The sequence below is a fragment of the Dermacentor andersoni genome, chromosome 4 (assembly GCF_023375885.2).
Source record: "Dermacentor andersoni chromosome 4, qqDerAnde1_hic_scaffold, whole genome shotgun sequence".
NCBI classification, from domain to species: Eukaryota; Metazoa; Arthropoda; class Arachnida; order Ixodida; family Ixodidae; genus Dermacentor; species Dermacentor andersoni.
The window spans coordinates 39,244,604-39,257,129 of NC_092817.1; the positions used below are offsets into that span (position 1 = coordinate 39,244,604).

Genomic DNA, 12,526 nt, shown 5'->3' on the forward strand with positions numbered 1-12,526 from the left:
AAACAAGTAAGTACAGCCAACAATCTGCAAGAAACATATGTCCATTTGGCTGCCTGCAGGTTGCATCCGTCTTTGATAACGTACACTTCGCGATGAAATGCTTTCATAAAGCTCTTCCACATTTTATTCAACAAGCATGGGGCGTCTTTCAAGAAGTAACTATTAAGCACTCTGCTTTTCATGCAAACGTCACAGCACAAGACATGTGCGCATCTTTTATCTACATTCCAGTATTTGCGGTGGTACCGTGTCACTATCATATTCGGCACATATGGTACTTAAAATATTTTGTAGTGGATTTGCAAATATACATAGCGAATTTGACGTTTTAGCAGAATAGATTACCAGAAAAAATGGCACGATTATTTGGAGTACATGCAGAAAGAGGCTAGCGTGTGCCAAGGGTTCTGAATTTTCCTGTAATACAAGGCCAGCAGGAATCCAAATTGCTATTGTTTGTGTAAGCAGCCCAAAATTTAGTGATTTACTGTGTCAGTACTAGTGCATGTTAGTCCAGGATACAGCTTTGAATTGCAGGGTAGCTAGATGTCGGGCTGCTTAGAAATCCACATTCTCGGATGCTGACCTTTATAACGATGCCAATTATATAGTTTTTCACATAAGTTTCTTGAGCACACAGCATGCAAGAGAGAGCCCTGTTACATTCCGGGCACCCAGCCAAAAAAATAAGGAATCTTGAGGCATTAAATGATCTTAGCATAGCCTCCTGTATACTTTTGTGCCTGCCGGATCAACTCAAAACTGCCATTGTCCCTGCGAACACGTCACATGGTGAAAGTTGGCCCTTATTGAGGGCAAGGTAACAGCAAACAGTGCCCGAGCTTGGTGAGCGAACCATGTAGCTGTAGCAGAGAGAGTGTATCTCGGCAGCAACAGTGGTTCCAAGTGGCAGGTGCAGGTGGCACAGACTGCATTGTTTAGAAAAACAACTAGAGACAGAACTTTATATTTTATTTATTGCAGTATAGATGTTTTATTGCTGAACTGCCGTTTATCAGCAGCAAACATCAAAAATGCAAAAATATACAGTTATTTTCTTCCGACCTGTGTTTTACAGAAATGGGTCTTAACGCGCACTCTGCTTGGACATAGCATCACAAGCTGTCGCTACTGGCACTGTTACTGCCGTCCAGGTCTACAATTGCCTGGTGTTCCATGAAGGGAAATGTATGTACAAACAAATTACAGTCTCTATTGTTCATTATGCCTAAATTTTGGGGATCTTCTGAGCAGCGCATATACACAGACAGAACAGACTCAAACCTGTTTATTGTTACTAAAATTTGCAGCCACGACTGTTCAGCTACCACTCAAGTTGGACCGGGTACTTCCCAGTGAGGCATGCTGTGCAGTGGCCGACCTCCTTGTTGCCACCGTTGGGACGTTGGACGCCCCTCTGAACAGCAGCGGTCAGACCTTCGACGGATAGGTAGACTAGGCTGGCAGCCCCGAGTGTGTCTGCCAGCTGCTTGGCATCCAGCGTATTGGCAATGAGCTCCTCCTTCGTTGGAATGTTTATACCCATGTAACACGGGTAGTGCAGAGGAGGCGAGGCGATGCGGATGTGCACCTGAAAGAACAGACGGGGCACAGAGACGCTGAAGGTGTCTCCAAGGGGCTCTTGAGACAAAGCATGTTGCTGTGTGTGAAATAAATGTGATGATGTGATTGTGAAGTGATTGGGGCCAGCAAGCAGTTATCCCTCTCAAGACAAGCCCAGACAGCACGCCACATCCAAAAATAGTCCAAACCAAGCAAAATAGTGCACCAAATGAATTTATTAATAAGTACAGCTAACTGCAACCAAAAACATGGTTAGAACAACTGAAAGTTGAGCAAGATGGTAGAAATTTATGTTGCCTAAACTTAAAGGCAGATGTACAAGCATGGACATGAGGAGGAACGAAAGAATGGCAATTGTGTTGCCCTTTTCATTCCTTCTTGTGTCCATGTTTGCATGCCTGCCTTTCAGAAACATAGAAGCATGGTTTGTACAATACATATTTATACTATTTCAGAGAGTAACAGAGTTTGTTGAGTTGACCAAAAACTGTTCGCTGTAACTTTAATTATCTTCCTCTATCGGCAATGGTGACATGTACTTTCCAACTGAACTCTCCCGATTTTCAACAATATTTACTGATATAAATAAATACTCTGTTCCAGACTCTTGTAAATTTCCTTAAAAACGTTGGAATAAAGCACAGCAAGTCAAGTAGCGATATCTACTCTAACAAAGAGAAAACAAAGACAACTGTTTTCTGTGCAAAGTGTGCTTTGACTGCACATGTGAGGTGACTTCACATAATGCAAGCATCACAAGAAACACCTTAATGACCCTACAAACACTGAAATATTTGCAGTGAACTTAAGCATCTCGGGCAGAAGTCAAAGCTATAGGGGCATGCATATTTGTTGTATATTCATCCATTACGTTTTTTTCTTTCTAGAGCTTGTATGTATGTGTGTGTATGTATATATATATTACACATTTCTTTTTTTGGCCACCAGTTAGTAAAGAAAGTTATATATAACCATGCAAAATGAAATTATCTCCTGGTCAAGAGGGAGTTAAAAATTGGCTGCTAGATGGCAGCTATGATAACTCACTGCAGTATTCTGGCCTAAGTGACCACATACACATCACATACACAAGCCACCAGCTAAGCGTATGTCACTTAAATCACGTTCAAGCACTGCAAACTGCTTGAATTCCACAAATGTTCACCGATTCCTGCAGTTGTGCATTTGACGAAAAAGTCATAGTCTTATTTTGTATTTGTGTCAGCTTCCTGGCAAAGATTTAAAGCACCATTCATATGTAAAAAAATACATATTCAAGTTATTATTCTCTGCTCACTTGAAAATTGAAAAAAGAAAATGGATCAACAGTTCCACTCTTGAAAGACTGTTTAAAGCAAGTCCTTTTTCTTCTTCTGGGTACTGCAGTATCTGAACAATTCTAGCCATGCAAAACCCCTGCACAGTCTTAAATATGGCCAAAGTGTGCAAAGCATACTGCTACAAATTGTCTTGCGTAAACAAACCTCTTTAGCACCAGCCTCCTTGAGCAACTTGATGATGCTTCCCACAGTAGTGCCTCGCACAATGGAGTCATCAATGAGAATGATGCGCTTGCCATGGAAGTTGTCGGACAGCGGGCCAAATTTTTTCGCAACACCAAGCTGTCTTAGACGAGTGCTTGGTTGAATGAAAGTGCGGCCGACATAACGGTTTTTGCAGAGGACTTCTGCGTATGGTATCCCCGTCTGCAAAGTGATTAAAATGACACATAGCTTAATAAATGAAACACCTGTCATGTCGGCAACAAATCTACATGCAGGGCTATAAGGATAACCCCAAATTTGCAGTCTCGAAAATGAACTTGTAAACAGCTGAATGATAGATTAGATTGATTTATTTACTTGAATGTCTCAAAATGCAACACTTCGGCTATCAGGACACGCTAATGAAGGACTCCAGATGATGTTTGCTGATTTCAACCCACATTTTGTTATGTTTAATTTAATTTTGCATTGCTTTCTTATATGCCACACTAAGTGGCTGATTCCAGCTATAGCGGTGGCATCCATGTAATGTCCCAGCCAATAACAAAAGGCAAAAAGAATGGAAAATGAAATGCATTCATAGAAAATACAGCTCCTGGAGTTCTTTAATATGCATGTAATTCTAAGAACATGGAAAACTTTCTAGACCAAACCGATTAGGATGTGGCTGTCACATTTTGTGACATCCAGATAACGTCTGACCTCGTGCTGAGCAGCAGAACACCACAGACACTAAGCCAACCCAGCAAGCCTAGTAAGCAATCCTCATCCTGCCCGATTATAAGCGCCGATAATGTGAAAGCATATGTTCTGTGTGATGCTTCTGCACATTGTTGCATGGAAAGACAATACTGCCTTTTGGAAAGTGCAAACATAGGTTAGCCTTTACCATCTCGGAAAACCCAAGTGCAGCAGGGGTTGCAGACTCTGGTACCGTGCTGACAATGTCGGCCTCAACAGCAGCTTCTCGGGCAAGCTGCTTGCCGCATTCCCTCCTTACAGTGTAAACCATTTGACCTTAAAGTGAACAAAGAAAAAGTTATAGCACATGGTAACATTTCTCAATTGAGTCCTTCATATTTAATGTGTTTCATGCTGGTTGATTTGGTACATACTTGTGAATGAACAGGAAACGAGCGCAGATGTGTACACAGAGGAAGATATGGATGGGAGAAGCTCTGGACTTTTTAGTGGAGTGCTCGTCAAGTTTATTTTTTCTTTTGTGCGCATTTGTTTGCTGGTTTCCTGTTCATTCACAAGTTTCACATAGGTGACTACATGTGTGCATAAGGATATTACAACATTACTGCCTATGGCTTACCTTCAAAGATGCTGTCTGGCCTTGCAAAATAAACGTATTCAAAAATGCAAAATGCTGGAGGCGCAGTGTAGGGCCTCGGAACCACGCAGACTGACTTGGGCCCATGTTTCGTAATCTCCACAATTTCACCTGGAAGTACTTCGCGGTAAAGCACTCCGCTGACGGACTTGAAGGCACAGGACTCTGACGACACAACCCAACCTTCATATTCAAACTGTGGGTTGGTTTTGTCTGCAACAGACGAACAAGTACAAGATATACTCTTAATTAAAACAGGAAAATCCAAAAATGTGCATTTAATGTTGAGGCCGGGCCTCAAATGAGTGCTTAAAAAAAATATCCTGCCCCTTCATAACATGGAATGCCGCTAAAATATCCTTTCTTTGTTTTTCTGATCGACAGGCTGAGTCAAAAGTTCATGGGATGTGGTGTCTGAGAAAAAGCTGAATATTTCCTGTTACTGGGCCTGCCACCTGAATTTTAAATGTGCTACGTGCACTGTGTATGTGACCAACATAACATTGTACTGTTTTAATCGCTGCAAGCTAAAACTGGGCTGCCATTCAACTTTTTCACAAGACCTACATCCCGGACACTTTTGACCCCGCCCATACAAGGTCATAGGACTGCACACGTCATGAGAAACATGCTAAAAAATTTTTTTTACTTTGTTTCACAATTTCACCTTTAGTTGCAATACAAAAACATAAGCGGACTAATCGAGAATAATATTTATCCAGATTAAGAGAGCAGACCACATTTGAGGTTATTTAACAGACACTGGTTCTAGCAGTGTGCATGCATGTTATGTTATGCATGCATGCTATGTGTGTGAAGTCACTTAAATTTTAATAACTTTCTTGTACTTGCGTGCACTTTCTCCTTGTTTTTGACAAGCTGAATCTCTTGGATGATCCACAATGTAGCCATTGTGGTGGTAATCAGACTAAGTAACATATGGTGCTTTACAACACTAGATTAATCAGTAATGCAAAACAATGGAAAGTATCTGATTTTTATTTTCTAACTATAGAAGACAAAAGACAAACAAAAAAAAGAGGTCTCCTTGGAATACTAGTTCTTAAAATTTCACATCTTTGCCTATGCACTTGCACTTAAAGAAAGAAACCCTTCAAGACCAATGCAATTGCAAAAAATGGATGTCAGTAATAATGGATTTTCTCCTTCTGGTAGCTACTTATCTTCCTTAAAACCAAGTTCATAGAGTCCTATTGCACAGTCAAGATGTGCACCATATAATCTTCTGTAAATGGTATCAACCAGGCATGCACGTACAATCTCACCTGAACATGACCAGTAACATGTTTCATGTACAATTTCTCCATCTAGATATGAGTGAAATTGCATGGCTTTGCATGCATGTGCTGACACTCGCCACTTTCCTTAGTGGGCACCTGTACGTTTGTTAATTATATGTTCGCTGTCTTAAGGCAATGTTGCCATTATGGGTCTAAGTTTACTGATTATAAATCTCAACCACAAAACTGTATTATCTTATCTGTGAAACTTGTCTGTCATATTGAATGTCAAACCGCACATCGTACCGACTACCCCAGCAATCTTAACGAGATAGCAAGACCATTACACCGTGTCTACACAAATTCACTACACCGCATGCTGTAACACATAAAAAGCTTCCTATGATAACGGTGCCATTGTGAACAACAGTTCTCTAGAAAACTCAGAAACATTCTTTTACGACTTCATCAGTGACAATTACTTGCTTCACTGCTACTAGTAAAAGTAATGCTTACAAAATAAAAAAACTTCTACATTAATATGTACACAATTTAGATAATGGAAATAGAAGTGACTTCATGTAAGTGCAAGGAGTAATGCTTGATAGGATGTGCCCCCACACGTTCTAGAGGCAATAACATAATTAATGTACCTTTGATTCCACTGGGTGGAACTAGGACCCCTATGCTCAGTGGTCTGTTTCCAAACGGGTCACGAACTGCATAGATGGTGTCATCGTACATCATAATGAGCGAATACGCCGTAGGTGTCAGGGTCATGAGATGCCTTATGCGTGCTGGCCAATTGGGGCCATCTTCCTCTTCTCCCGATGGCGGAGGCTGACTCAGAATTTGCATGATTAGCTCAGAATCCGATCCTGTCGTTAGCCCCACACCCTTGTTGAGGATCTGCAAAAGCAATTCACTACTGTAATGCACAGAAACCGCATACTTGTTGAAATGCTTTTTTTTTTTTTTTTTTACAAATTCTCACCTTCCTGCGAAGAGCAATGGCGTTTACCAGCTCTCCATTGTGAGCTATGGCAAGCAGGCCGTGGTTTGTATGTACAACAAAAGGCTGAGCCAATTCGTGCTCCGAGCCGCCGGTGGTTGAATAACGTGTATGGCCTACACCAAGATTTCCCTTCAGTTTCGTCATGGAGTCCTCATTAAAAACATTGCTCACAAGGCCCATTCCTCTGTGAACAGCGAACTTCTTGAGGCTTTCACCCTGGCTTGTCACAATACCAGCACTTTCCTGTCCTCTGTAATCAGCACAAAATATGACTAGTCTAGAACAGCTAGAACAATAAAGAACTTGACAAGTACTAAACCTATGCAAAATAAACGTAGTCGACCAACTGCTCTGACCAGCACATGCTTTTACTGCCTAAGTGATACAAGACACAAAGATTTTGAGCTCCCAACTTTTTTTTTCCTTTTTTTTTGTCTCGGTGGTTTTGTTAATTTAGTTGTGGCCTCAAATTACCTTATTGCCACAAACTACTCATGACTATCGATTCTTTTTAATCCTGTTGTGCCAGTATAAAGTTTAAAACAAAAGAGCCAATCAGTCTAACACTCGTGGTTTGCTGCCTGCTTAATATATTGCGAACTGTTTTATGAGACCTTCAGCTATTCTTGCGCACCGTTTTTCTTCGCCCCGCGCAGATCTGCTGGTTATGCTAGCGGTCTAAATAAAGACAATGCTCCCTGCGAATACAGATGGCGTTACAGTCTTTGCTGTTGGTTTCGCTTTCGAAGCGCGCGAACCGCACAACGAAGTCGTCGCCTTGTTGATGGTTTATGTATCATTCGCGATTTCTCAGTCGTGTGACCGCCCTTAATATTTCGAATAGGCAAAGGTCATATATTTATATTGCGAATGCTGTGCTGGACGGGCACTGCTCGTGTCGCCATCATACCTCAGCTGCGTCTTATCGTCCGTTATCAATGGCCTTAGGCCCTTGGCAGTGTGGGCTGATGGACAGCGTCACCGGCTAGCTCCTCGAGCACGGCATCGCGATAAATCGCCGCGCGCCGTCGTGTTCTTGCGGTGGCGCTCACCTACACCAAGCAAGTAAATCGCCCGATACCACAGGCATGCGCTGCGATGGTCAAACCCACCTGTGCTGCAGGGCGACAAGTCCGAGGCAGATTATGTGGCTCACGTCCAAGTTGCTCGGCCACTCTCCGCTCGCGATGCAGCCAAACACCCCGCATGCTTCGCGCAGTTCGTGCTCTTCGTCGAACTGCACTTCTCGAGCCATGCTGGCGGTGTCCTGTGCTGTCCTGCTGAAAGTATTGGCTGGGCGCACTTGGCGGTGGCCGCAACGGACGGGGCCCGAAACCGCGCGTTGCCTCGGCTGTGAAATCTGTACTCCACGCAGCTCGCCGTCGCCGCAATCGGCGAGCACGTGGTGCCATTTTCGCCCTCCTCGCCGTCTACTCGCTTGCTGGGCAGCACCCCTCGCCAGTCGTTCTTCGGCGATACTCTTCCGTGATAACGATCCCACCGGCAAGGTTAGCACGGCTTGCCTCTTGGCGCCTATCAGTTGCGCGGCGAGCCGCCTGACGTCTCCGATCCTCCTCGCGGAGCCGCCTCCTCTCTCGGCCACTATTCGCGCGCCGCTACTGAAGCCACGTGTTGAGCCCGATCGCGCCTCTCCTGACACCGTGGGTCAATTTGCAGCTCCCCCTGAAAAGGCGGCACTTGGAGCTGCTCTTGTTTTAGGCAGGCCTGTCGATTGTCTCCCTCCGCATTTGCTCGCACCTCCGCCAAGGTCGCCGACATCATGGCTAGTGAGTAGCATGCTCGCATATTTACTGCGCCGTTGGAATGCCCCCGCCGCGAATGTTCATTCCCACGCTCCTCGACCGCGTGCGGCGCCCGCAGAAATTGAAGCCGGTGACGCCGTTCGAACTCGCGTTGGCCGCGTCTTTCGACGCGTAGTGCAAGGGTTGCGCGCATCTATGATGCGCACTCACGAGGGGATTTCGATCGCGTCGTCTACTCCGCCGTCTGGGTGGGTGTGGCTTTCCGTAGGCGCGGTTTGTTTTAAAAGCGCGAGAACATGCTACTCCTCAAACCGGATTGCTCCTTGCCGCCGGCCTTGTGCGTTTAACGCATGCGGTTACTGTTTTGGCGCTAAAGGAAACAAAAGGCTCTTGATCTTGTTTACGCACCATGTCGGGCTCGTTCGTTTTCCTCCGTGCGTCTCTAAATTCCCAAGTATGTGCAGCTGCATATTCGCCGTAACTGTACCAGCTGGTATTTGTCGAAATTTCGCATATTTTTGCTGTTTCTCGAAGACGTCCGAAATCCCGTTTAACCGAACCCACAAATTGTGGCATGTGTCGCGGAAGATATTTAGGTGCTCGAATAGTGCGTTAGGCCGACCATGTTTGCCGCGCGTTCGTCAGATAGCAAAACGTTGCCTTCACCCTTCTTATAAACGACCGTTTCGTGCGACTTTTCTCGGTCGTTATCCTTATTATGTGGCAGTGGCATTTTGGCTTTGACTAAGAGCCATTGGCCGTTTTTCTATCCCTCTTCTTGTACAGCTACTTCAGCGTGTGCTGCAGTACTGTAATAAACAAGTTCTGTGTCACATTATAGCAAATTGCGGAAAAAAAGTTACGCAAGCTTTACTCTGTGTGCAGCGCAAGTCAACACGGAAGCCGCAAAAAGAACTAGACCCTCTTCCTTACTGCGCAGTCCTACGCGGTGTCTGACTAACGAAGGCACATCTCGATTCACCTTCATCTATAGATCTTGCCATACCGTAGGATTTCGTTCCATAGCACGTACGGCAAGTTATGCTGCTTACAGGAGGATCGATTCGCGCGCGCATATATATATATATATATATATATAGTCAGCTTCGACGACAGTATGTGGGCCACTGACCGAAGAGGAGAGACTACTTCAAGCAGGAAAAAACAGTTCATGCTGGAGGCGTTAATTGACCTTTCGGATAATTTGACCAATATTTGCGAAACTTGCAGTTCCACAGGGTTCGAATTGGCGGGAGTGTGTGTGTGTGTGTGTGTGTGTGTGTGTGTGTGATCACAAATGTACGCTGACAACTCGTCGGAGGCATCATACAAGGCGCCTGCCATTAAGACGTTGCAAAAAATGATACTTGCACTCGTAAGTAGTAAGTAGTGTGTCACTCCCTGACAACTTCCTGCTGCTATGAAGGGAAAGCTACGGGCACGCGGCTGCTGTACATGTGTTACCGCGCCAAGTAGTCCGGCAGCGTTTCACAGTACTTTCGGTTGCTCGGAAAGGACGCTGAAACGACGCAGCTTCCACGTGCGACTTTTTCGCGTTGCCCCAGACGCGGAAGGGCAAAGCCACAAAAAGTAGACCTTTACACTCAGTGGTGTGTGTTCTGTCTTATTTAACCGTTGCTAAAAAGGTGTTTGTTTTGTCTTCCCCAGCCTAAACTAACGTGGACTAAAAGGCGAGGCTCTTTTTCAGAAGCGCTTTCACTTGTGCACGCTTTGCCTTCGTAGCTTTCCATTCATGGTCACAGAAAGTTGTCCGCGAGTATAGAACATATACATTTTTCTTCTGGCACACTCTCATCAGAACTGAAGGCTTAGGCCAGTGCTCCCAAAAAGCATCCGTGCTGAAGGCCATATTCGCGTTACTAAGATTAAGATTCCTGAGATCTACGGGCCTTCACGATAGATCTTAAGAAGGCCGCCCCCTACCGCTCTATAGCGTACGCGTTTTGTTCGTGCTCGTCTCTTTTTCTCTCTCCAATTTCCGCTCTTTTCCCCCGTGCAGAGTAGCCAACCGGATCCGAACTATACCTTTGGTTACCTCCCTGCCTTTCTATACATTCTCTCTCTCTCTCTCTCTGTAGCACACTCTCACCATTACATTGGGGGAAACTAAAGAACCCGGTAATATTGAACCTGCTGTGTCTCGATCATTAGTGTCATATATATATATATATATATAATATATATTCAAGCTATCGTGCATCCCAGTTAACGTTAGCCAAGCTGTTGAACGAAAATAAAGATTAAAAAGATACGGTGCAAATTACAATTATAAAACATATACTATGTTCTATCGGTCGTCGGAACTATGTCGACGGAACACGGCGGTCTTAAGATTGTATCTTAACTGCACCGTGCTTTTTAAGTTTTGTTTCGTTTAATAGGCTAACGTTAGCTATGTATTTCTACTTTCCATATCGCAGCATCATTTGTCACCGCTTGCCCTCACTTTTATACAGTGGCCACCTTATGAAGGCTATAAATACTAATTTAGATATTTAAAAAAAGGATAAAGAAAAACGCTTCTGTTCCATTGAAATTTGGAGACTTGCGCGCGACGTGGACGCGCGGACGATCACTCGGTGCACTTTGGCTCCTGTGTCCTGAAAACGCACGGCGCAATAAGACCGACCAAACTGCTTTCTTGCTGAAACCCTAGACAACTCTATGCTCGCAATTATAGAAATTTCAGAGGTGCTAGCAGATACAGCGACAACGAAGCAATCTTCGCACCTAAGTGAACTTCCCCGTAACGCGAGACCGGCAGAAGGGAAATTCACCATGTGAATGGGCAACTTCAAAGATTGGACCGCTGTAGCTGTACAATAGCACGTTATAGACTGAGCAAACGCATTGTTTGTTTCACCTGCCCTCTGTTGTAACATTATAGTGCATGTATATATGGATACATGCCTGCTTCTTTCGCCTCAATTTACGTAGTAACCGATGTACATGTCTTCGTAAGGCATATATCGGTCGCGAGATTCCTGTTCGTTATCAGACATTCCCGGACGAGTTGCGAGACATGCGGGGGATACGAATGAAGCCGTCTAAACTGAAACCATCTGCAGGTTGGGACTGCGGTGATGCAGGCTCGAGTTTTACGCGACCTTCGAGACGTGGCTGGTGTTTATACGCTTGCACGTATCTTTATGCCTGTGGAATTCGCAGCTTAAGTACCGGCGCTCTATTTGTGCGTTCTGCCGCAGGCGGTCTACGACTGGGCAACAAGGTAATCGAAGGAAAGACCAAGGTTGTGTACGAACTTCCGGATGAGCCGGGAAACGTGGTCCTAGTGTCCAAGGACCGCATCACGGCCGGCGATGGGGCTCGCGCCCACGACCTCCAGGGCAAGGCGGCCATCTCGAACGCAACCGCTGCGAGCATTTTCACCCTGCTCAACAACGCAGGTAAGCAGCTGCAAGTCATTCAGCAGCGCGAAAGGGAACCGCGCTTCAGCTCGGCAGGTCCGAAAAGATAAGGGCGGATGTTTGCATGTGCCATATAGTTTTCGTGCTGGACAGTCGAACTGGATCTCGGAATGCTTAAATATTCTACGTTTAGACAAGATATCTTCGCTTTCTAAATCAAATCTACGTGTTTCCTGCAATATATTTCAGCACAGTTGTGCGCTTCAAAGTAAACATTTGACGCATCTATAGCTGTTGTGTGATCGGAATCAGCCAGTCTTTTTTCGAAGCAGACTTGGTCACGGACACTTTCTTACATGTGAACCCCCCACTGTCCGCGCCAGGGTTTTGTGGGAGAGCAGGGGTGAGGGTGAGGGGGGGTTCTCACTAAACACGACTCACAATTTTAGTTGTGAGTGCAGGGGGCCATTCCATCCCTTCGCACCCCGTGGTGATAGGAGGGAGGCGATAGGGACGCAGGAAGTGCGCCTCCCCACCCTCCCGCTTTCTCCCTCCTCTCGGGCGTCTCTCGTAGCCCGTCTTTGTCGTTTTGGGACGTTGAACCCCGTAATTTGGCTTTTCTTTCTTTATTTAATCATTCCTTACCGTTGGGCAATACCCAAAATCAAGCACACGTTCGGGTACCTCTTC

At 45.1% G+C, this 12,526-nt stretch overlaps 2 protein-coding genes across 2 annotated transcripts in view; one reads left to right on the forward strand and one right to left on the reverse strand.

Annotated features, from left to right (window-relative positions):
- Positions 1–1,270: 1,270 nt before the first annotated feature.
- On the reverse strand, positions 1,271–8,052 carry LOC140217322 (amidophosphoribosyltransferase-like). The gene is made up of 7 exons (XM_072287793.1): positions 7,797–8,052; positions 6,664–6,934; positions 6,323–6,578; positions 4,411–4,641; positions 3,979–4,106; positions 3,069–3,290; positions 1,271–1,591 (listed from the first exon to the last, which is right to left on the reverse strand). Exons 1-7 carry the CDS (start codon positions 7,937–7,939, stop codon positions 1,325–1,327), a joined length of 1,518 nt encoding a protein of 505 aa, XP_072143894.1. The 5' UTR covers positions 7,940–8,052; the 3' UTR covers positions 1,271–1,324.
- A 288-nt stretch (positions 8,053–8,340) lies between these two features.
- Positions 8,341–12,526, forward strand: part of LOC140217323 (multifunctional protein ADE2-like) — a 34,987-nt gene continuing 30,801 nt past the window's right edge. Inside the window, exons 1-2 of the mRNA XM_072287794.1 lie at positions 8,341–8,471; positions 11,675–11,875. Coding sequence (XP_072143895.1) covers positions 8,465–8,471; positions 11,675–11,875 — 208 coding nt within the window. The 5' untranslated portion in view covers positions 8,341–8,464. The remainder of the gene's footprint in view (positions 8,472–11,674; positions 11,876–12,526) is intronic.

Bases quoted from the DNA above. Each gene is read 5' to 3' on its own strand.
- LOC140217322 (XM_072287793.1), bottom strand. From the start codon at position 7,939: ATGGCTCGAGAAGTGCAGTTCGACGAAGAGCACGAACTGCGCGAAGCA. The intron at 6,579-6,663 runs GTGAGAATTTGT...TTGCTTTTGCAG, and splicing joins CCATTGCTCTTCGCAGGAAG to ATCCTCAACAAGGGTGTGGG. The intron at 1,592-3,068 runs GTTTGTTTACGC...CTGTTCTTTCAG, and splicing joins AGGAGGCTGGTGCTAAAGAG to GTGCACATCCGCATCGCCTC.